The sequence below is a fragment of the Lepidochelys olivacea genome (assembly GCF_965140295.1).
Source record: "Lepidochelys olivacea isolate rLepOli2 genome assembly, chromosome: 1".
In the NCBI taxonomy this organism is placed as follows: domain Eukaryota; kingdom Metazoa; phylum Chordata; order Testudines; family Cheloniidae; genus Lepidochelys; species Lepidochelys olivacea.
The window spans coordinates 56780500-56805857 of record NC_140411.1 but is presented as its reverse complement, the minus strand read 5'-3'; the positions used below and the strand labels follow the sequence as shown (position 1 = coordinate 56805857).

Below are 25358 nucleotides of genomic sequence, written 5' to 3'. Positions count from 1 at the left end.
GAAGCACCCAGATTTTTCCCTGCTTCCTCCTACTGCAGGAACATGGGACACCACCACCCCAACAATTCTCTGTGTTCTGGGGGATGGAACAAAGAGCAACAGCAAGGGCTCTGTAACCAGATCACTTTCCCCACGTGGGCTGTGCTATGAAACAAGCACTAGGAGCTACTGCCCTGCCCTTATTCAACCCAGGTGGGGAAAGTGACCTGGCTGCAGAGAGCACTGATGTTGCTCCTTGCTCCCCCATTCAAGGGGGATAGGGAGGATCAGTTCCAGGGGGAAGGAGTGAGCAGCAGTGTCTGCATCCAGGTCAGTTTCCCCATGGGGGTGTAGGAGGGCAGGATGGGGTGAAGGAGTTAGGGACAAAGGGGTACAGTGCTGGAGTTAGGGGTGAAGGTGGAACCTGGGGAGCCCAAAGGGGCCTGGGGCAATGGGAGGGGCAGCACCAAAATACAAGTTCATCCAGGGCACCTTTCCTTAAGGCTAGCCCTGGAACCTAATCTTGTGGTGTGCTTTCCACCAGTGATGCTTTAAAGTATAGGGGCTGGTGGAGGTGAAGGACACACTCATGTAAAGAAATGACCACTAAGAGAAAAAGTTTAGGTTGTCTCTAGACAGCAAGCAGCCCTTTCTTGCATTTTTCTAAGTGGAAGTAAGGCTATGGCAGCCTCATATTTCCTGGACATCAGTTAATCTGGCTTTTAAATTTCTGTATATGGTACAGAAATGGAAGTTTAAGAGACTTAATGTTAGTACTGATCCTTTTGCATGGCAGAAGTCTTTGATACCATGACTCAAGCAGCAGGGCTGGACACAGCTACAGAAGTTTTAGAAAGACAGGTGTGAAGGTAGACTCAGCAAGGGCCACTTCTCTCAGCCTAACCCCTGAAGTGCCCAGAAGATGAGATGTGAACTATTTGGTAAGTGTTGAAAGACAAGGTTTATGGAAGGCCTACAGCAGCTGAATTCCTACAAATTCAAGGCAGGAGCCTTCACTGGGATATTTAGTGTGAGAACACTAGACATTACAGCAATCTAGGGGATAAATCTGCTTTCATAATAGTAAAACTCTAGAACTAATATAGTTCAGATTCTTAGTAGTCTGACACTTAGCCAGCTAAATGGATTATCTTCTATTCTGACTTGTGATCACAGTTTATGCTAAACTTGGTCCTTTCTATATGTAGGAGTAAAAGGAATCATTTGTGTTCTCCAGTACTTTCCTGTACCCTTAAGTAATAACTCATGACAGTGCAATTAACTTCAAAAAACTTTATTCAAATTTATAATTCCCAAAAGTCACATTCAGCCACTGATTGGACCTTGTAGGCAATGAGGTAGCTGTAGCTTCTACATGTTAAATGGTGACAGGTTTTTTTTTGAGAAAGGGAAATATCAAACACTTTCAGAAGTTAGCTGCAGACACCCAAATATAAAGCCTTAATATAGAAAATGTAGTACTAGATCTAGTTATTGGGAGCTACATCTGTACTAAGGATGTAGGTCTGTTAACTCCACTGTTCCCCTTGAAGGGTAGTTCACTTTTGAACAGTGATTACAGTAGCTTAATACTTGCTGTCATAACTGCAGAACCCCTAGTGTGATTGGAAAGTGAGTTGAGCTCTATTTATTTGAGGAAGGGTATAGCCCTTTTTCCTGTACAAGTACACTGAAGGCTCCCAGAGGGGTGAGTAGACAAGTTAGCCTGCAGAATCTCCTCAGTGGTGCAGGAGCCAAACCCACCTGACTTCTAATCTCAACTGACTTTCCCACGCTGGCTATTGCAGTAAGCCATCTTTACTTACAAAGCAAACTTGACCTGGCAGTCAGATGCACACAGTGTTCAGTGATGCCATTTCTAGTACTTAAAGTTGAGGATTAAATGAGCTCTCTCAAATCAGGCTGCAGCGATGGGTGCTACAGGAAGCTATGTAGTATAATGGCTATTTAAATTACTTGACTTAATTTGCTACAGGTAAGGCTACAGCTTGTCTAGAGGCCAGGTAAGCCACACTTAGGGTAGGCAACTACTGTTTGACCAAAACAGTAGATCATATTTTTTCAATTGGAAAAGCAGATTTTAATACTTACTGAAGATGGAAGTAGCAAGTAGAATTGTCAAACACTACCACCACCTGGAAGACACACTTAAGTACCCCGCATCCATGCCTGAGACCCAAAATGTGCAAATAATTGTCAGTGTTAGAGGTGCTTTTAAGAGGAATGTGTGAAGTGGGGGAGAAAGGAAGGGAAGAGCAGCAGTCTCCTCTTGGCTTGTACTACTGACAGTCTTTTTCACTTTACCAAAGCTTCAGAATCTGGTTTCATTCACAGCTCAAAATGCCTTGTAGAATGCCCAATGGATTCTGAATCTTTCCTGCCCAGAAGAGACCAACTTTTTTGGAACAGGTTCTTCTCCTGAAAACATTAACATTAAATAGAACTAAAACACCTGTTGGCCACTTTGAAAGTAAAACTGCCTGATATATAACTAAAATTTAACCTAGCTGCAGTATATTTTACTAATCTCAGCTCTTAATATTTTAAAATCTACTTTAACTCAAACTGCCTGACTATTTTGACAAACTTGTAATTCACTTTTAAAGTGAAATCAACCTTGTCCCTAGTGCTAGGGGCACAAGGCCTACTTGTAATAAGGGGACAACTAACTTCCAGGTATAAAGGACTCTTTCCTTACCAGCCAGTGTACATTCTCTTGTATCATGTTCACCCAAATTAGACTAAGCATGAGCACTGCACCAATGTTTAAGGTTTTTCTGCCTTATTAGTTTAACTGAATTGTAGAAGAGCTGGGAAAATTTACAAGTCTTTGCCTCTACTTAAATTTATCCTAGAAAACATTTCTCAATTATTAACTAGAAACCCACAGCTCAGTTAGATTAAAGGATCTGTCATTTAAGTTTTTAATTTGAGCTGTAAGCATTAGACACAGGGCTCTGAGTATATTTTAGTTTCACTGACTGCATAAATAATTTAATTGGGGCTCCAGTATGAGCATTTGTAAATTAAATCCAACATTTTATTTCCATGAATAGTTGGCAACACTACTGCTAGAATATTCAGGAAGATGAAGACCAAAGGAATTATGACTAAATACAGGTACAGAGTTGAAACAGCTGCAGTATTCATACTGCTAGATGGAAGTGGTAGTACATAGTTCACACACTGATTTTGTATTAGTCCAACTGAAAACATGCTTTGAAATAGCTTAGTGTCAGCTTCAGTAACTTGACTGTAGTAAAAAGTCTTTGAAAATCCTGCTTCTGCTACACCTATGGCTTGATTTACATCAACTATTGCAAATACAGCTGAAGTTATTTTTAAAAAGGGCAATACTACACCATACAGGACAATTATTACTGACTGAATTAAATCCTATTTTCACTCTTCCACCTGCTATACAATTAACCTAGATGCTACCAACCCAGCTTTCAGCACCTGACTTTCAGTACTATTACTATTTTTTTCAAATGAAAATGTACAAGATTTAACAATTACCTTGTAACTTGCATACCATTTTTATGGTTTGACATTATTCCTATATACACTATGCAAGAGCTTAACAAAAGTGACTCCAACTAGCACTGAACTATCTTACATTACAGCAGAGCAGAACAGTATTAAAAAACAAAAAAAGGCAGCTTCAGTTTACTTCCCATGGTGCTCTTTCCTGTGAGGGTGCAAAGGGAAGACTTGGCCAGAATGTGACTGGGGCCAGAGAAGAGGAAGGAATGCCTTGCACTGGTAAACAAACACTCATCCCCTCCCCTAAGAAGCAGCACTATCACCAAGATAGGCTACAGCAGGCTATGGGGTGGGGCTGAGAGGTTTGAGGTGGAGGAGGGCCCTCCGGGCTTGGCTCAAGGGGTTTGGAGAGTGGGAGGAGAATCAGGGCTGGGGCAAGGGGAGACTCTCAGGGGGTGTAGGCTCCGAGCGGCACTTACCTCAAGCGACTCCCCTGCAGCTCTTATTGGAGTGCATAGAAGCTGGAGCAGGGCCATGCCACAGCTTCCAGGAGCCACATGGTATGGCCCCCTCCAACCCAGCACCCCAGCTGGAGCGGGGCCAAGCTGCGTGGTGTGACCCCCCTGACCCAGAGCAGGGCTGAGCTGCATAGTCCAGCCCCCCCAACCAGCACCCCGGCTGGAGTGGGGCCAAGCTACTGGTGCGGCCCCCCAACGCAGCGCCTCAGGCAGAGCTCCAGAGCAGGGCCGAGCCACATGGTGCAGCTCGCAGGCCCAGCTTAAAATGGTTTGTGGGCTGGATCTGGCCCATGGGACATAGTTTGCCCACCCCTGGGCTATAGCTACCCTCATTCTAGCCAAAACGTGAGTGTCCATGAGCATTTGTAAAAGGCTCCAATGACAAGGTGGCGAAAGCATTCCCCTTTGGTAAACACAAAAGCTGACTGGCAGCTATTTTAAGGCCATAGCCTCAAAGAACCTCGGACTTCCACAATGGTAGCAAATATTTAAGGGTATCTACATCCTTTCCTAACCCACTGCATCTGGCCCCAAATCTTGTTCCTTTTGGATTATGATGGCTGAAGTATTACCATTCCTCCAACCATCATTGAGATCAAAGTATGGAGCAGGCTCCAGACTGGTACGTGTCCTCCACTGAGGCGCCCGGGGGTGGGGGCAGGGGAAGACGGCTCAGGGCGCTGCCCTCACCTGCAGGTACCACCCCCCACAGATCCTATTGGCTGGGAACCGCAGCCAATGGGAGCTTCAGGGGTGGTACCCACAGGCAAGAGCAATGCATGGCAGGGCCACCTGCCCCCCAACCAAGAGCCACTGCCAGACATGCTGGCCCCTTCTGGCAGTGGCACAGGGCCAGGGCAGGCAGGGAGCCTGCCTTAGCCCTGCTGCGCACCACTGCCACCCTGGAGCCACTTGAGGTAAGTGGAGCCGGAGACCAAACCCCTCCTGAACCCCCAACTCCCTGCCCTGAAACCCTTCCTGCACCCTAACCCCCTGCCTTGAGCCCCTTCCTGCACACCACACCCTCTCCCACACCCCACATTCCTTCCCGCACCCCAGCCCCAGCCCTACATTCATGGCCCTGCATACAATTTCCCCACCCAGATGTTGCCCTCAGGCCAAAAAGTTTGCCCACCCCTGTCCCAAACTATATCCTCCCACGGTTTTGGTCCTCTTCCTACTAGTTTCTACACCCTGACGGTCAAGGGTGGGGGTTTTTTTTGGTGTTTTTTAAATCCATCTACCAATTAAAATTTATGCTGGCCTTCTACTCTTTTCTGGCTTCCTGCTTTTTCAACACAGGGATGGGACCACTGAAGGCAGCCTTTAACCTAGATTATTTTGTAAGATGACCAAGAAAGAGGCCAATGGGTAGAGATTGCACTGACTATTCTTGGTCATTGCACAATACCTGAACTTTCTTCTTACTTGGTTCAAGCAATATGAGTAGTAGCAACAATTGGTATTGAGGTGACAGGGTGCAACCCAGGCCCCACGGACATATGGAAGGGATCGAGGGGTAGGTGGTATTACTGTAGGCATTTGGATCTCTGGACGTTCCCTTGCCTAAGATGAGTAGTAGTAAACTAGACACCACCCTGCTGGCAACCTGTTGGGCCTACATACTGTGATGTGTATATTAGACCAGTGGCTCTCAACCTTTCCAGACTACTGTGCCCCTTGCAGGAGTCTGATTTGTCTTGTGTACCGCAAGTTTCACCTCACTTAAAACTACTTGCTTACAAAATCAGACATAAAAATACAAAAATGTCAGTGTCACTCTATTACTGAAAAATTGCTGACTTTCTCCTTTTTACCATACAATATAAAAAAACCAATTGTAATATAAATATTGCACTTCCATTTCAGTGTATAGTATATAGAGTAGTATAAACAAGTCATTGTATGAGATTTTAGTTTGTACTGACTTCACTAGTGCTTTTTATGTAGCCTGTTGTAAAACTAGGCAAATATCTAAATGAACTGATTACCCCTGGGGATACGCAGAGGTCTTCCAGGGCGTACATGTACCCCTGGTTGAGAACCACTGTATTAGACATCTACAAGTAGACCCTTTCCTAAAAGCGTCAAAGATGGTAGCTAGTACTGGACATACCCTGCTTGCAAACCTACAGAAGGAGGCTACCTAGAGACATCAGTTAAAACAGAAAAGGAAGGGGGGTGGTAAAGAGAGAAATGAGGTATTAGGCTTGCAAGACCCATTCTGCTCCAGTTACTTTAATGTTTTCACATTACTGGTGAAACTACTGAAGGCAGAGTTAATGAATTTGTACAATTTTAACACTATTAAAATAGTGTAAGTATTAGCCATGCATTGCTTAAACGAAACACTTCAGGAAACTAAACCTCCCTCTTCTACCTTTCCTTGTGTATTAAAGTACTTGAAGAAACAGTAGTCTAACAGTCTCTTACAAAGAGGTGAAATGGCTGTAAAATGTAAGCAGCTTACTGTTTCCATTGAATACTCTTACTAAGGGCTCACCTACACATGAAAGTGAATCCAGAATAACGTACGGTGTGAATTTAGAGCAGACTAACTATTCCTGATAGGCTGTCTAAAGTGGATTAAAATAATTTGGAATGAGATTTATTCCAGAATAAGAGTATCCACAGATGAAACTATTCAAGAGTAACTCCCTGAGTAGACAAGCCCTAAAATTGATAATGAAAAGAGTAGCACTACTTTTACTAATGCACCAGTGCCGTGTGGCCTTGAATCAGTTGTGTTTGCTAACAATGAAAAAGGGAAATTCAGGCTTCTTGTACCATGGATGTTACAGAACTAGATTTTTAAAATTTGAGATTAACTCACTTAACTGAAAGATCACTGCCCTTTACACTGAGTACCGCTTCCATCAGGGCAACATAATTATATCTCTTGAGCAGCACAATAGGTGGAAAGAACATTAACATGTCTCCATCCTCCCTTAAAAAAAAACACAAAAAACCTGTAAACACAAATACAAGGTCTACAAAATCCATTTGCTTTAAAAAGATTTTTTAAAATCCTAAATTGACTGAGTTTCTCAAATCATGATGTCACCCTATTGGTTTTGTATCCATTCAAGCCCTACAGTTCTTTTTAAAAAGGTTAACCTAAACCTGCTGCTGGAAGATTTCAGTATGTGTCAACCTGTTCCATCATCATCTTGCGGCTGTACTCATAGGCAAGGAATAGTGCACCATTGGCTGGGAATGCACGAATTAAAGTAGGCTTTAGTCCAGAATACAAAGCAAATACTCCTGCAAAATGAAACATGAACAGATTAGAAATATGCATGTTAAACTCTTAAAAGACTGATCAGCAATAGTTCTGATGCTCTACTCTCTAGAAGTCATGCAGAGGAACTTAAAACAATTATGTTAATTAGAAGAATCAGGAAGCAGAGAGTAGAACTCATTGAGACAGGAAGTTGTTGAGGCCAACAACTCAAGATTCAAGAAGAGACTGGACATCTATATGGATAAATATCCAGAGTCATCTTAATAACATTTTGGAAGGGATATTAAACCTTGGGCTTCAGACCATCTAACTATTAGGGATTCGGAAAAGACACAATAGGGGGGGCAGCTAGCTCCACATCTTCCTGCTTCAGGGTTCTCATACTTTCCTCTGAAGCATCTGGTGCTATACACCATCCTGGACCTGATGGACCTTGGATCTGATCCAGTATGGCAATTTCTACTTTCCTAGTCAACTGAGCATCTTTTATAGATGTACAAATTACCGTTTCTTATAAATTCTTCAAAAATAGATAGATTCACCACAAATTTGATCTATTTCTAGTACCTGCTTGGAGTTTCAATGTTTAAATGACAAGTTAGCCATTGCAGGACAGTAGGGTGCATTTACTCATCTGTCTTTAACAGGTAAGATACTACAGTAAGTACTAAGTGATTGCCCTCTAAAGTACAACTGAGTGTAGTAGATGCATTAAGTCTGAATCTGTGAAACTAGTTATGTTAGCATAAATATTTTTTTAGTAGCATCATTTCCCTGGTCTCTAAAGGTGGTGATGGGAGAATTTCACAAGAATAGTAATTTGTGGTCTACAGAAAAGGGAATAGTGTAATTAATTCCCCTTAACTTCTTAAACTAGGTTTCAGAATAGATTTTTCATACTGGAGTGAAAAGTTTTCACAGATGAGCCTGCAGGTTCAGTTTGTATTGGATATGCTTACCTTCATTTCGCAAAATATTTGCAAATGTTCCCATGAAGCCCGCCTGTTTTCCAGACATGGAAAGAACCTGAATTCTAGATTTGACACAGTCCACAGGATAAACAGCAATCCACAAGCAGATGCCTCCAAAACCACCACTCACCATCAAAGGAATAGGGCCTAAAAACATGAAATAAGCTTTTATACACTGTGCAAACTACCCCCCAAATCTGATGGTTCTATTTTAGAATAATGTGAAATTATTTTAGAACAAATGTGAAAACAAGGAATGCACAGAGTTTATGAAGAAGTGGCCATCTTTCTGTGTGATAAGCGTGCACTGTATCATAGGTATAAGATTAAACAAAGTGGTTGTGGATTTCTAAAGAGTCCAGCCTCCTAATGCCACAAGCATATTTAGAATAAGAGTTTCAAAGTTTTACTATGTAGACAAACCTTCAACACAAAGTCTAAAGTTTACGAAAGCACGTTTCTTTAAAAGATTTTGTAACATAGGGAGAGATATACCATTATGCTCTCTCAATTCCTTCTAAATTTACATATTCTTAGTTCAGAAGTGCAACTCGCCTGCCAGGCCTTTAAGTTCACCCTGGAATGTATGGTTCAGGTCATGACAAGAAAGAAAAAAAAGGGGAGGGGTGTCAGAATTTAATTAATACTTAAGACAAAATATCTCACTCCTGCTGCCATTACTGGATTGGCTCTGCAGCGCTAGCACAAGTAAGAAGGTTGTAAAAACTTCTTGAGTAAAGCCAGCAGTTATGACTCTGAACATACACAGGGGAGCGTCTATTGAGTGAGACCGCAGTGTTACAAACCCAGTCAATTTTCAAAATGCAACCACATTTTGCTCTTATGATCAGATTTTATGCAAATTCTGTAACAATAGTGGCCAAAAAAAGCAAGAACCTTTAACTACTAAAAAACAAACTATTAAAAGCAAAAAGCAAGTCCCTTCAAACGCTGGTATCTTGCATTTTAATAGCCGGATAGACCCAATGGTTTCCTATCTTCAATATCCCTCTGAAAGTGCATATGAAGTTAGAACATAAAAACAGCCATACTGGGTCAGACCAAAGGTCCATCTAGCCCAGTATCCTGTCTTCTGACAGTGGCCAGTGCCAGGTGCTTCAGAGGGAATGAACAGGCAATTATCAAGTGATCCATCCCCTGTCGCCCATTACCAGCTTCTGGCAAACAGAGGCTGACACTTCAGAGCATGGAAGGAGCATTGTCCAAAATAAGGAATGCAAGAGTTCCAAGAGTGTGTGTTCATACTGGAATGATACAGAAAATTACATTTCACATTCTGCAGTACTAACATCTGAATCCTAAACAACCAGATAGCCCTTACGTACTATAAATAGGACTGACAAAACAGCCTATTAATGAGGTTGCCCGACATTTCCCATGATAAGACTCTGTTTTCAGTTGCTTATAATTTGCCAAACTATGAACAACTTTGCTGCAATAAACAGTTTGGTGGTGCACCATGTAGTGTTGAACATTAAACAGTTTTTGCACAATTATCCTCTCCTGATCAGGTAACTCATACATCAGCTAAATAAGTGTACAAAAACAAGATGATGCATGTCAAATCGGAAAATGGTTGGTCTGAGCAGTTCTTTACAGTCATAAACAGGAATAGTGTTGGTTTTGCTCCCACATCGCTATTCTACAGGGCCACATTTTTTTGGTGCAGAGATACAGTAAGTGCATAAGGTATAATTAGCATTGCCGGAGAGATTTTGAGAGGAGCAGTATGCTACTTTCTGTAGTGAGAGACTACCTTTCCCACATACCCACAAGCTGGCACATACCTAGTTGATCTTTTGGTCTCTCCGCTGCAAAAAATGTCCGACTCAGTTCATAGCCTCCAAAGAAGAAGAAATAACCTGGGACTTCCCGAAGTAAAGTGCTTGACAGACCATGGTAGAACCCGAGTGGGCCATCCTTTTGAATAACACTTTTCATTACTGACCAAACTGTACTGATAGAGGGGTTGAAACAATTAACAATACGAAGCACTTAACACATATTGATCTGCAACATCCTATGAGTAAATACCTTAAACATTACCCCCATTTTACAGATGGGGAAATAGAGGCCAAATAATGAATCAATTGCAAGGCAAGAATTAGAATTGAGGAATTTCTGGCTCTAATCATTTGGTTTTGCTGCAGACCTGAGACAGGAGCAGGGGTAGCAATTAAGGGTATGTCTTCGCTACAGGGTTAACCCAGGTGATTGGCACCCAGAAATGAGCACCTGGGTTAGTTTAGCTCAAGTGTGAGCAGCCACACTACAAAGCCCTACTCTGGTTACAGCATCCTCAGTGGAGCTGCACTCTGTGTGGGGCTAGTACCTCTGGAGGCATATCCCATGGTTCTTTGTGCTGCAGTAAACTGAACTGCTCTGATTCTTTCCAGTGAATTGTGGGAGAACGTGTCTGTCCTTCTGAGTGCCACACAAGAAACTGTGAGAATGCCGTGGAGGACTACTGCCACTCAAGTGACTTAGCACATATCGTCACTGCAAAGTGAGCAGGTTACTAGCCTGAGTGAAAGCCTCGCTTGGCTTTTAGCCTACAGCCACAGATGAACCAGCTAACCCAGGTTGAAAGCACCACTAAACTCAGGTCAGAGGGCTGTTTCTGTGGACGGGGAGAGAAGGAGGTAGGGGAGTTAAGGGAAACACTTTAGTAACAGCCTGAGTTAACTCTGCAGTGAAGACATACCCTAAGTTAGCATTCCCCAGGAATGTATTCTGACAATCAGTAGCACACCCTTTGTGCAATTAATAGCACAGTACAAGCTAGACCTTAAGTGTGCTAGGATGGACTTTTAAAATAGGTATAACATCAACGGATTTCAGTGGTATTGAGCAAATTACATACTTACTTGTGTCCTTGTGCTATCTTTCCAGATAACTGCATTTCATGCATGGTCTGCAACCGACACTTCACCAGCTCTGTGGGACATAGGACCAGGGCAGCAAATGCAGAAGCAAAAGAGCCTGAAGCTGCATTCTGCAGATCACTGCAACAAAGAAACTACAATTGATACTTGGGCACTGCTCTACAGTCACAAGATGGGTACTCTTGCAGTAGGCTATTTCCTAAAAGCTTTATCAAATAAAGAAAAACTGAACAAGAGTGCAAAAAAGAAAAAGCAATCATTTAAAAGAGGTGACCAACTTAACACCTAGCTCCAGCCATCTTCATATACAACTCAAATAAGTTCTTCTTCTTCAACAGCTACATAAATGTAAGTATATTATAATCTTTCCCATTTCTCTGATGAAAAAGCACAACCAATTCGATGAATCAAATAAGACCTGAAATGAATTTCATTCAGACCACACCACACAATCCATTGTCTACAGCCAAGCTCTACAATACAACCGCATTTGCTTCAACCCCTCAGACAGAGACAAACACCTACAAGATCTCTATCAAGCATTCTTACAACTACAGTACCCACCTGCTGAAGTGAAGAAACAGACTGACAGAGCCAGAAGAGTACCCAGAAGTCATCTACTACAGGACAGGCCCAACAAAGAAAATAACAGAATGCAATCACCTTCAGCCCCCAACTAAAACCTCTCCAATGCATTATCAAGGATCTACAAACTATCCTGAAAGACAACCCATCACTCTCACAGATCTTGGGAGACAGGCCAGTCCTTGCTTACAGACAGCCCCCCAACCTGAAGCAAATACTCACCAGCAACCACACACCAGAACCACTAACCCAGGAACCTATCCTTGCAACAAAGCCCGTTGCCAATGGTGTCCACATATCTATTCTGGGGACATCATCATAGGGCCTAATCACACCAGCCACACTATCAGAGGCTCGTTCACCTGCACATCTACCAATGTGATATATGCCATCATGTACCAGCAATGCCCCTCTGCCATGTATAGAATAATAGAATATCAGGGTTGGAAGGGACCTCAGGAGGTCATCTAGTCCAACCCCCTGCTCAATGCAGGGCCAATCCCCAATTTTTGCCACAGATCTCTAAATGGCCCCCTCAAGGATTGAACTCACAACCCTGGGTTTAGCAGACCAATTGTCTAGTCCTCCCCCCCATTACATGTACATTGGTCAAACTGGACAGTCTCTACGTAAAAGAATAAATGGACACAAATCAGACGTCAAGAATTATAACATTCAAAAACCAGTCGGAGAACACTTCAATCTCTTTGGTCACTCGATTACAGACCTAAAAGTTGCAATTCTTCAACAAAAATCCTTCAAAAACCAGACTCCAATGAGAGACTGCTGAATTGGAATTAATTTGCAAACTGGATACAATTAACTTAGGCTTGAATAGAGACTGGGAGTGGATGGGGCATTACACAAAGTAAAACTATTTCCCCATGTTTATTACCCCCCCTCACCTCCCACTGTTCCTCAGACGTTCTTGTCAACTGCTAGAAATGGCCCACCTTGATTATCACTACAAAAGGTTTCCCCCCCACACTCTTCTGCTGGTAATAGCTCACCTTACCTGATCAATCTTGTTACAGTGTGTATGGTAACACCCATTGTTTCATGTTCTCTGTGTATATAAATCTCCCCACTGTATTGTCCACTGCATGCATCCGATGAAGTGAGCTGTAGCTCACGAAAGCTTATGCTCAAATAAATTGGTTAGTCTCTAAGGTGCCACAAGTCCTCCTTTTCTTTTTGCGAATACAGACTAACATGGCTGCTACTCTGAAACCTGACATTCAAGACTGTATGGCTTCACTAACCCATGGTATCACAAGGCCACAGCTTCTTTACCAGTTTTTTTGCCAGTGCCTCTATAAAGATAGCTGGCACCATACCAACATGTCCCTGTGATCAACAAAGGATCATGCACTCAGAGAACAGCTCCTACTCTAACAATTGTAGCGCATGCAGTGGAGTGGACCTGTGCAACACACCTCAAAGAACAGTAGTCACGGAAAGGTTAGTAACTGTTTTGGTTTTTTTGTTTGTTTAAAATTAGGTCACTACAGAGCCTCAGACTTTGGCGTCTTCAAGTGGGAGTTCTGTGGTGAAGCAAAATGAGTAGGATGATCTAAAAAAAGAAAAGGAGTACTTGTGGCACCTTAGAGACTAACAAATTTATTTGAGCATAAGCTTTTGTGAGCTACAGCTCACTTCATCAGCTGTAGCTCACGAAAGCTTATGCTCAAATAAATTTGTTAGTCTCTAAGGTGCCACAAGTACTCCTTTTCTTTTTGCGAATACAGACTAACACGGCTGCTACTCTGAAACCTGTCAGGATGATCAAGATACTCTTCCCTCCTTCCAGAGTTTGGATGAGTAACATGGCAGAGAAATTAGGTACAATGTAGACCATGGCTGAGCTGCTCTGCCGAGCCTCTAATGGGGTGCAGTACAGAACTCAGGGACAGGGTGTGGACATGGGGGATAGACTTATGATGGCTTTCAGCCACCTTTGTGTGTCCCCAATCTTGGGATGCTCCCAGAACTGGAGAATCCCCTGGAGTAACACAATCCCAGATTCCCAGCCCTCTGTAATTTACAGCAGCCCCCACAGCAAGGCTTGCAATGGGGTCCTCTGAAGGCAATCTTACAACTGTCTTCCACAATGCCTTCAGTGGGAGAAATCCTCCTGTCATTGCAACCTTTGGTTCTGGGGCCCTATCATGCTGCTCTGGTCCTTTTACTGGGTGTGAAGGTCCTGGAGTAGGGGTTTACCATCTCCCATTTTTTGTGTATTACTGCAAGGATTTTATTTTGATCTTTAAAAATAGCAAAATCCTCACACATTCTTTAGAAATCTGAAAGTTCCATGTTTTCCCTGCCACCCAATCCATCTGTCTCATGACGACAAATTGTACATTTGAAGCTATTTAAAAGGCTGGAACCTCTGTTCGGTATATCTAAGATCTTCACAAATACTTTTAAACACTGTGAAAGCCAGAGTCTTCATAATTTAGCTCATCTATGGCTTTTATTAGACACTCCATGAGCCTGTTGACCGAATGCAACCCGAGTGTTGGTTACTCAGCACCCTAACCAGGAATGGAAAAACATTTGATCCTAGGAAAGTGGTGGTGGGGGGGGGGAAGAGAGAGAGAGAGAGAGAGTATAAATTTGACTATATTAATGTTTTAAACTAGTGTACCTTAAATTATGTAGTAAGTGCCAGAGTGCTGTCTAAGCAGAATGTTTTCGGTTTTCTAAATATGCATTGATGCAGTTTTTTCTGAATCTATGAAAAGAGCAGAAGTGCCTTACTGGGAAATTAAATGGACCATGAGATTTTTAAATATACTGAGGAGTCTTACTTCCATTTAATTTTGGCATCTGTTTAAGAAACTAGGCTTCACTTAGGGTGAATACTGAGCATTTTTAACATGCTACAAAAAAAGTCTTTAAAACCAACAATGCTAGATTCAAGTGTATTTAAGTAGTATTCATCATTTTTCATTTACTGTTAAGCTGAGAGTATATGGCGGAGTTGAGAATTATTTAAGGAAGCAAGTTCACTGCCAAAGTTGAGCCAAAACTCTGTTTTTTATTTAAATTCAGTTAAATGGAGATTTTTCTGGCTTTGGAGTACAGTGACTTAATCCCTAGTATCTTGATTAGGATACCACAGTCAGTCTATAGAATGAGAGGCTTACAATTTTATCAAGGAATTTTAAAGTTTTAGCTTTCCTTGTGCATGTGTTGTGCCCCTGGTACCTCTGCATTATAAGAGTCTCTAATTATGTGCTATTTTTGCCCCAGAGGTTTCCTGCCTCATTCAATGCACAGGATCAACCTGTTCTGGAGATGACTCAGGGCTGTCAAGTGAAGGAGGCTGTTTGATGTAGGACCCTACTTCATTTGTTGCAGATGTAGGAAGGTGTTTGGTTAATGAGCCAGGAGATTGCAAGAAGAGACTTGATTGTCTCATCGTTAAGGAAGTTCTACAGAATGCATCCGCTGAAGTGAGCTGTAGCTCACAAAAGTTTATGCTCAAATAAATTTGTTAGTCTCTACGGTGCCACAAATCCTCCTTTTGTTTTTGCGGATACAGACTAACACAGCTGCTACTCTGAAACCTACAGAACTCTGGAGAACTGGCTTCGATCCTTGGCTTTGTCACAGAGTTTGTGTGTGTGATGCTGCGTCTCTCAAGCGGCCACTAGTTGTGTTCTCATTTTCCGGGTACCTGACCTGAGACCCTGGGGTCTGATTTCCACAAGTGCTGAGCGTTCACAGCTGCACAGAGGTCAAGGGGAGCTGAGCTCTGGATATTATAATGCTAGGTACTTTGAGGAAACAATCACATCCTAGATGATTCAAATTGGGCCCCAAAACTAGCAGATACTTTTGAACATACTTCTGTGCCTCAGCTCCCCACCAGTGCCATGAGGATACTACTACCCTCTTGCAACATTGAGGTGTTGTGAAGATTAATTAAAAATAGTATGCGAGTGCTTCAATAACACTTTGGGGAGAAGATAATAGAAATGTTTGTGATAACCTTCTGTCTTTAGAACAGAGTTTGAGTAGCATGCAATAATTAAGGCAATAAAACTAAAGATCTTCTATACTTTCCACAGATGCATCTGATGAAGTGAGCTGTAGCTCACGAAAGCTTATGCTCAGATAAACTGGTTAGTCTCTAAGGTGCCACAAGTCCTCCTTTTCATTCTGTATTTAGTACAACACCCCAGGGAATAAAAGCAGATTGATAAATGCACTTTGTTGTTGGAGGCACTTGGCTTTGGTATCACTATGTGCTCTAGTCACCTGTTCCATTACATATTCATCTGCTCTCCAATTAACCCATAATTTCTTCATAGTTAGTGTTTTCTCTTTAGTTATTTCAAAATCCATTCTGACTAGTTATATACTAAACAGACTATCACCTAGAGCAAACTGACCTGGTGTTCAGAGGAGATGAGATATGGGGTAAGACTAGAATATTTAAACATTGTGATCACCTCTAAAATACTTTAGCCTCTAGTGATATAGTGTAAATTTCCTCCACCTTCTCATTCTGGTAATTATAAGTATATACAGATGGAATGCAGCTAATAAAATTGGTTTTTAAACGGCCTGAAGCTAAGCACATTCTCATATCCTTAAACCAAAGTTTGATCCACAAGTGTCTGGGTTCATTTCCTGAAACCTGACAGGAAAGAAAGGTACCATTTACCCACACACAACACTGATTTTTTCACGTTTTACTTTCAATAACTTGTAAGTATTAGAGGGAACACCTAGTTTGCAGAATCACAACCAAGAGCTTCCCCCTTTTTGATGGCAAATTAGTGAAGCCGGAACACAGTTATAATAAGTAAGTGAATGTTATTCGGCATCATCATTGCTCTGGAGGGAACGATAGTTGGGACAGTGCTGAGTCACCGCATAAACCACCTGAGCCATCACTGATATCCATCCATGGAGCAGTGCAGACAATGAAGATGCAGCCTCTCTTAATGATGCACGAGTTACAGCCGCCAATGTTCCAGTAGTTTCATACCCTTTCCTTCACAAATACTACAGCATGGGATTTAAGAAAGATGCTTACAGAATTCTCTTCTCCTTCCCAAAACAAATCATGGTGTTTGGAAGAACCAACACATTTCACATCTGGGTTTTTTGGCAATGGGCACACCCCATACAGACCAGCCATCTGTTCTTATGAAAAATGTACCATAATTGCCGAGACAAGGTCTTGTGTAATAAAGTTAGCACTTGCACAGTGACAAAATAGCACCCCGGATAAGGGCAAAGAGACTGCACTTCATTTTAAAATACAGCACATTAGTATTTACTCTTGACTGCTAGTTGTACAATATTCTGGAGATTACAATTTCTGTTACTAACCTCAGTTTTGCTTTCCTGTCTAATCCAACAATGCCCCTCACAATCTGCTGGCAAAACCCATAGCACATGAATAGGACTGAGTTTTCTGCTATGTTGGCTACAAGTGCCGGGGTGGTCCCTTTGTAGAAGCCTCGCAATCCAACTTGTTTATATGTCTTCACAATACATTCAATGAGTCCTTTATACATGCTGGGAAATGTCTGCATCTTCACCTTAGCGGTATCAAAGGGCTGGCCAGTTAGCACACATGCAGTCCCACCTGAGGAAATAAGAATATCAGTATTCAACAAACCCTTACTGATCATGTGAAAAAAAAACTCAACATAATGAAGAAAAAACAAGCAATATGGAGAAAGGGACAAATTCACCACTGGCATAATTAGGCCTACCTCAATCAACTTTGGTGACACCAATGACGACACTGGCTCTTGCAACATTTTTAAGTTACAGAAGTACCAAATGAAAAAGATCAATGCTTGATTTACAACAGTTAGACATTCGTTCATAACACAAGGCAATCAATTCATACATTGACTAGATGGTGAAATAAGAGTTATCAGTGGAATTAACATTCTCTGTATATTAGGCCGTCACCTCATCAGATGAAGGATGAGTAGATTTGAACGAATGATGTGAAAAGATTATGCAAGAAACTAAAGAAGCTGAATGTGTGAATCTAGGGTGACCAGATGTCCCAATTTTATATGGACAGTCACGGTTTTGGGGGCTTTTTCTTATATAGGCTCCTATTATGCCCTACCCCATCCCAATTTTTTACACTTGCTATCTGGTCACCCTATGTGAATCCAGCACCTTTAGTTGTTTCTGAAGCAGGGAGAAGGTACATTTTGTTTTGAAGGGGTGATTCTCATTAGTACCCACACTCTGAGTGGAGCCACTTTGTATTAAACTGCTGCTGCTCTTGTGTCATGGGGTGAGCCAGAGGAACTCCAATCTGAGCTCCCACACTGTTTCATTTTCCTCCCAGATCAGGTGATTGCAGGCTACACAGCTAACCAGGCTTGGAAGCAGGATATGACACTTCCTGTACTCACTAGGGGAGGGATTAACTAAGGACAGCAAAAGCTGGCAGGGGCAGATGTGGCTCCCTGTTGTGAGAGCTGGGGCAGGTGCCTGTGATGGGCTCTGCTGAAGTCCCTGCAAGGCAGTCTAGGGTGAGGGTGGGGAAAGAGCAGCCAAGAGTCTGGAGAGAAACTGGGGGTGGCTCCTCACTGAAAGAGAGCCAGGAATGTTGTCTGGAAGTAGGTTGGCTGATGACTGCTGGAAGAGGCCAGGGAGAAGGCTTCTTTGGAGAGAAGTGAAAGTAGGAAATGGTATTGGGAATCTGAAGCTGAGGAACTGTGAGTTGAGGGTGGATGGCTGATACAGGGTCCCAGGGCCAGAGCCCAGAGTTGGAGGTGGTGTAGGAACTCCTGTGACCAAGGGGCAATGAATTTGTGAGCCCTCAGATAAGGGGCAGAGGTCCAAGTTAATTCCCTCTTGACCAAGGGCTGAAAGACTTTAGGAAACCCTTGCCAACTAATGGCAACTAGGAAAACCCTACTTACCAACAGGGAAGACTTAGATGCCGAGGCCATGGATAGCTCAGGCACTGGTATAAGGGAAGAAGTCCTATTCAACCAAGGAGAAGGACTTGTGTGTCACACACCTCCTACACAGGACTGTAGCCTACTGAAGGTAAAAGTACTTGTTTACTTTCGTTTAGAATGTATTTACCCCAGAAGAGGATGACTTGTTTTGGCCAGAGGGCCAAGTTACTCCAGCAGCCAGGCAAGACATCTCCAGAGAGAAATCTGAAGCATGGCCACACACTAAACAAGGGACTGGCTAATTGGATCCCTACAACATCTTCTGTTAATTGGTTTGCTAGCCTAGGATGCTGTAAAGTCAGCTTCTGTTGAATGGCAAAGATCCAGATGCAGCACAGCAGTAGGAACCAACATAAAACAAGAGCAAGGCACACATAGTGAGCTTGCAGCAAGAGACAGAAAACATAAAGGAGACCTTTAAAAATGCTAGAAGATGAGGATAGAAAGGAAGATTAACAGCAGCCTATTAAAACAAAGGAGGAGGATTTTACAGCTAATCGAGTAAGCAAAGCAAGAACAATCTCTTTATAAAGGATTTCAAGTATCAAAGTGAGAGAGACGTTTAAAGGCTTTCGCTTCTTCATGCTGTTTGAAGTTAATATTTGAGTTGCAACCAAAAGAGGAAATAGAGCAAAGAACTATAATCTACCTTTAAACCTGTTTACTGACAGAAAATAGGCAGATTTCCCTGAATAGTGGATGTAATGGGGGTGGGAGGGGAGATGGGGGGGAGAAATGCCATCAGCTTTGGCACATCTCTTTAAATGAAAACTAGGTTTCCTAGCCTTCACTGACAAAGTTATCTTTGTGAGGATTGACTGCTGTGATACTGACTAGAGGTTAGTTTTTGCTGCTGCTATTTCAACCCTGTGAGCATCGGTGAAGCGGACCAAAAAACCAAAAAAACCAGTGATTTCACTGTACTATTGTTTGGAACAGCAGCAGATCTTGCTTGTGAATTACTACAATAAGGACCCAAAAGCAAAGTAGAAGAAATAGCAGAAATAGGCTGCTCTGGGATGGTGATGAGGTAACAGGGGAAATAAATAGAAGGCTCCCTCTCCTTTCCATCAGCCAGAATGGGCCTTTGTGTGGAAATCTTCAAGTCTGTCACATACTGAATAGCCACAGGCCAATATAAAACAAGTATACCTGGGCAGAGTCAAGGGACAGCAGCCTGGTAGAAACTCTGGCAACCTTCTTATAGGTGTTACCCCTGGATAATGGTAGCTGCACCCTCTTTTCCCTCCACATGCCATCATATTTCACACTGACCTCTGGATTTAGAGCTTGGATCATAGGTGTCTTGTAACATTTGAGTCATGGCTAATATTCTTGGATCCATAGCACAAATACAGGGAACATTCCTAGAACACTAACTCTGTGTATATCTGCACAGCAACTTGACACCCACGGTTGGCCCATGTCAGCCGACTTGGACTGTGGGGCTGTTTCATTACTATATAAACTTCTGGGCTCAGGCTGGAGGTCAAGGCTAGGTAGGGGTTTTTCTTTGCTGTGTAGACATACCCTGAATTAGCAGTATTAGAATATGCAAGAGATGTGATTAGATGGCTAATGTGTTGAATTTGTTAGTAGTAGAGCACCAGCAGCAGTGTTAGGCACTGTACATAGATGTGTATTTTCCATGCTCTTTGTAGAACTCAACTTAAAGTTAATTTATTTCTCCTGATGTTTCATCCTTACCAACCATATTTTAGGCGATATGAGAAATTGGTATTTTCATTTGTAGCTAAGTGGAGGAACAACTTAAGTGAACTGCTGACCTTATGTTACATTATTCTGAATACCATAATGTTTCCTCATCTTCCAAAGAGGCTTTCTGAATGTTGGTTAAAGAGATAACCCTTCAGATAGCTTTCTGCCCCTTTCAATTAGGGAGAGTTTTTAGGACTGAAGCATTATCTCGACTACTTTGCTTGCACATGGTGTTTGCCTTCATTGCAAAACTTTACTTGTGACTGACATTCTGAAACTCATGTGAGCATGAAAATACACATTAGATGTACTCAAACCTACTCTTAGAAAATCATTAGTCTAAAAGAGGTTACATATTTACTTGTTGGCATTGGTTTCAGTGGAGTTATATTAACCTATCAGATGTTTGCAACACTGGGCTAGGTCAGTTAGTTCCCTCCTTCATCTCAACATCTTACTTCAAATGTGGAAGATGTGCCTCTTGTAAAGATTTTCAATTATTAACAGTGCCAATATGACAAATCATCATTTAGCAATCAGATTACTGTCTTTACACTTGTGAGGAGACTTACTTTAAGAGCACAAGCTTTTTTGCATCAGAGTCTCAGAAACTTTGAAAACAGAAAAAAGGAGTACTTGTGGCACCTTAGAGACGAACAAATTTATTTGAGCATCCAATGAAGTGAGCTGTAGCTCACCAAAGCTTATGCTCAAATAAATTTGTTAGTCTCTAAGGTGCCACAAGTACTCCTTTTCTTTTTGCGAATACAAATTAACACGGCTGCTACTCTGAAACCTTTGAAAACAGAGTTTTCTCCAGTATTACCTGCTGCACCTGCTGTGAGGTCAATGGCAGCTTGAATGGCGGGATTTGTCCTCATGTTTCACACTTGCTTATTGCTTACTATGGAATACGAAATCTCCAATGACAGGTAAGATGTTGTGACATGTATACCTAAGGTGGAAAAGGAAAAACGTTAAAACTATTGTTAACCTGCATATTTCAGCTAAACTACTTTCTACAGACCACCCATTATGCCCATATATCCACTTCTATTTATCTTCTCTTAAATCAAGAGTTCTATGGCAGAGAAAAGATGGTCCAATGGTTAGAGCCCTAGACTTGTACTTGGAAACCCAGGTTCAATTCCCTGCTCTACCAAAGATTTCCTGTGTGACCCTGGGCACATTACCTAGTCCCTCTGTGCCTCACTTCCCCATTTTACAAATGGGAAGAATAGTACCTTTCTACTTCAGAGGGATGCATTAAGATAACTGCACTAAAGATCATGAGGAACTAAGGTACTAGAGTGGAAGCCATACAAATACCTAAGACAGATATCAGTATCACAAAGGATGACAGGAATATGTAAGAAATATCTGGAAAGGGGTTTGGTTGCCTTGTATTCCCAATATAAGTCTTTTTAATGGAAGCCCCAGGTTCAATTTACAGAATGCCGCCCAGTGTGGATTTTATTTGGTTTTGTCTCTCAGGAAGGTGGTTGGCATAATAAATACCCTACAAGGGCAATGTTTTCAAATAAAGCACCACTCATTAAAATAAATCCGCAGATCAGTGCAAAGGCTATTTCATTAGGGGAAAGGTTTTGTTTTGGGCAACAGAACCAAGTTAGAAAACTAATATTAAAGACTTAAACTAGTTTGAAATTCAAAGATCTACATGTATGGGTAGATAATGCCAGCCATATATTCAGCATGGTACTTTTTAAAAATGAGATAAGGAGAGTGAGCAGTTGTACTAGCAGAGTATCCCCTTTCTTACATTAATTTTTAATTTTTTCAAGTAAAGGGGAAATCCACAGAAGAATTAAAACACTCCTAATATGTATTGTATAAATATTTCATCCAAAGTGTTTTGGGGGATAACGGATAAAGAAATGAGAGGGAAAGCAACTCACAGTATGCAGGGAAGGATACATTCTGACAAGGAAGTTGTAAGAACAGTTGTACTGCATCCTTTCTAAAGTTCTGTGATGGACAGACATGGGTTTATAAGAAACATTTTGAAAGGTCTGTTCCTACATGCTTGTTTATCACTTTGACAGCAGAAAAATTTTGTGCCAAATCGTTATTTACACTTATGAAAGTGCTGACTCTTTCCATTCTAGAAAGGTCTGGCTTGTACTAGACTGAATATAATGGGATAAAAAAAATCAGCCATTACTAGTACATACTGTATTTCTGAATTATATTTAAAGATTTGAAAGGTATTATTCCCAATAGCATAGTTAACTAGCTACTGTTATTTCAAGATAAAAAGGCTCCAAAATTGTTATACTTAATTATCCTGAAATTAATATCATTACTGTCCTCAAAGCACTTTGTGATTTAGCCCCTTTGATCTCACAGAAGAGCAAAAGAAAAAAAAAATCAAAGAGACTAAAGAGTCTGTGAATGAAGGGAATCACTATGAAGTAGTGAGTCTCATTGCAGTGGAACTTGCATTATTGCTACACTGCACTAAATGTAAAGGAAACCATACCAAGCCACAAACGGAATATATGCTCATTTCTATTCCATCCTGCCGATGAGATTTATCGCACACTGGGAAAGTGAAGGCAAAACAGGGAAGAGTTTTTCAAAGAAAGTACTCTGACCCACACAAGTACCCAGCCACAGCACTAGATTTAAGATTACATAATTAAATCTAAGCCATCATTTATTGCACGGGTAGTCAATAGGCAGACTGCGGGCCAAATCCAAACTGCCAGATGCTTTTGAGCAGACCCTGAAATCTTTTTATTTTTTTAAATTTCTTTGGATTCTGGACCTTCACTATACCTTGACTGAGAAATTTGGACCGTGACAAAAAATAATTGACCACCATTTATAATCCTGTAGATTTCTCTGAATTTACAGTAATAAATAAGTGACTAAAAGTCAAATGATTGTTAAAATAGCAATCACTCATTCATACTACAAATCCAAAGAAATCCAGGAGTCATGTAAGAGATTTTCAGGAAATTTACATTTAACAATTCTGTTACCTAAAACAGTGTCTTCCAGCCAAGGACCTCAAAGGACTCTCCAAATACTGAATGATTAAGCCACAAGACCCTCCTGCAAAATAAGGACTAATGCCCCACTTCGGAGACCAGAAAGACAGGGCATGACTTTTGACTTGCTTAAGGACACAGCAGGCCAATGACCAAAGTAGAATTTGAATACAAGGGCCATAAAAGTGCCATTTCTTGGCTGGAGCTCTTACCCTTCACCCTAATAAGAATGGACTTGTTTTTTCATTGTCCAAATGCAAGCTTTGAGAAGAGTAGAAGCATAAGCCTGAGGCTGTCCTACTGTTTCAATTTAGGTAGGAGAAGTTTGTATCCATGTCTCTGCAAGCTCTTTCCTGCACTACCTGTTAATTTAAAAAAAATTAAAGTCATGCACATTACATGAATAGAACAGAGGAAGGAAACTTCCTTCAGAGCTTGTGATCTAAGGGAAGGTGGGAGAGTGTTAGGCTACGTCTGCGTTGAAAATGCTACCCCAGATCAGCTGTGCCACTGTAGAACTTCAGGATTGACACTTAGTGAGGGGAGAGGTTCTCCCAACAGCCTTGTTAATCCACCTCCCCAAAAGGCGGTAGCTAAATCAACAGAAGAATTCTTCCATCAACCTAGCACTGCCTACCTGGGGACTTTGGTCAGCTTACTTTTTTTTTTTTAAAACAAGCTTTTACTAGTTATGGGCACATCTCTATCTTCCATGAATATTCTAGCCAGTACACATTTCTAAGCAAATGTTGTAGAATATACATTGAAAGCAAACTGGGCATTTGTAATCACCACTATTTACATCAGAAGGACAATGCTAAGGGACACTCTCAAATTAAAAAGAAAAGGAGGACTTGTGGCACCTTAGAGACTAACCAATTTATTTGAGCGTAAGCTTTCGTGAGCTACAGCTCACTTCATCGGATGCATGAAGCTCACGAAAGCTTAGGCTCAAATAAACCGGTTAGTCTCTAAGGTGCCACAAGTCCTCCTCTTCTTTTTGCGAATACAGACTAACACAGCTGCTACTCTGAAAACCCTCAGACTTCGACACTCAGACACCCCCAATTTCTAATACACACAACGATCTGCTTGTAAGCGCCAGACCAGGCACTGCCGGCAGAAGCCAGGCCGCTGGGAACAAGGAAGGGCTTTGGGAAGCAAGCCGGTTTGCCGACAGGTCACAAACAGAAAGGGCCAAACGTGTCCAGGCAGTCAGCGGCCGGCTCTAACGGGGTCGAGCGGTGGCAAGTCCATTGAATGAACTTCACGGGCGCAGCTCACTGCCCCAGAGGCGATGGCCCGCACTGGAAACAACAGCGCCTGGGAGCGAGCGCCGCAGCGAGGACTCCCCGCGCCTCTCGCGCCGCGTGACGGGCAGCTGCTCGAGCGGCTCCGCGCTGCAGCCGCACCGGCGGATCGCGCCCGCCCCTGCGGGCCCCGGCAGCGGCACCTGGGGAGTGGGGGTTGTTGGTGGTTCCGGAGGCCCCGCGGCAGACACGTGCGCAAAGGAGGAGCCGGCTGCCAGCGCCTCCCCCGGCCGGCTCAGCCCCCTCCACTCACCCAACGCCCGAGACCCGCCGCGCCGCCTGGCCCCGCCGCCAATATATAGCCGGGCCGCGGGAGGCGGGGCCCAGCCCGGCTCGGAGCGCCCCGCCCCCAGACCAGGGAAGCGGAACTAGTCAGAGCCCCCCCCGCAGGGACCCTGCCGAGCGGCCGCGGCAGCGCCCCCTTGCGCCCCCCCCGGCCCCCCCCGGCGGCGCGGCCTGGGAGGGAGAAAGCGGAGGCGCGGAGTGTGCGTGAGAGAGAGAGAGACGGGGTGACTCCCGGGGGTGGGGCACGGTTGTCGGGGGGACGGGAGGGGGTTGTCCGGGGGACGGGTGGGGGATGGGGAGAGTGGGGGGCTGTGGGGGGACGGGTGGGGGTTGAGGAGAGCAGGGGTTTTCCGGG

At 42.8% G+C, this 25358-nt stretch overlaps 1 protein-coding gene across 7 annotated transcripts; it reads right to left on the bottom strand.

The window, feature by feature from the left end:
• Positions 1–1257: 1257 nt before the first annotated feature.
• On the bottom strand, positions 1258–25061 carry SLC25A15 (solute carrier family 25 member 15). 7 transcript variants are annotated; one of them, XM_084617731.1, is made up of 8 exons: positions 24972–25044; positions 23621–23770; positions 21218–21346; positions 17063–17321; positions 11108–11245; positions 10028–10197; positions 8208–8366; positions 1258–7268 (listed from the first exon to the last, which is right to left on the bottom strand). In XM_084617731.1, the coding sequence occupies exons 3-8, from the start codon at positions 21270–21272 to the stop codon at positions 7144–7146; spliced, it is 906 nt and encodes a 301-aa protein (XP_084473857.1). In that variant the 5' UTR covers positions 21273–21346; positions 23621–23770; positions 24972–25044; the 3' UTR covers positions 1258–7143. The 7 variants fall into 7 exon arrangements, with proteins under 7 accessions (XP_084473857.1, XP_084473856.1, XP_084473855.1 ...); XM_084617730.1 differs by lacking the exon at positions 24972–25044 and adding an exon at positions 24862–24965; XM_084617729.1 differs by lacking the exon at positions 24972–25044 and adding an exon at positions 24491–24855.
• Positions 25062–25358: the final 297 nt, after the last annotated feature.

What these genes read in the sequence shown, in the direction of transcription:
- SLC25A15 (XM_084617733.1), bottom strand. Translation starts at nt 21,272, where the DNA reads ATGAGGACAAATCCCGCCATTCAAGCTGCCATTGACCTCACAGCAGGT. An exon ending in GACAGGAAAGCAAAACTGAG is followed by an intron (nt 11,246 to 17,062) that starts GTTAGTAACAGA and finishes TCTTTGTTGCAG; the next exon opens with TGATCTGCAGAATGCAGCTT. An exon ending in AAGATAGCACAAGGACACAA is followed by an intron (nt 10,198 to 11,107) that starts GTAAGTATGTAA and finishes CCCCTCTATCAG; the next exon opens with TACAGTTTGGTCAGTAATGA.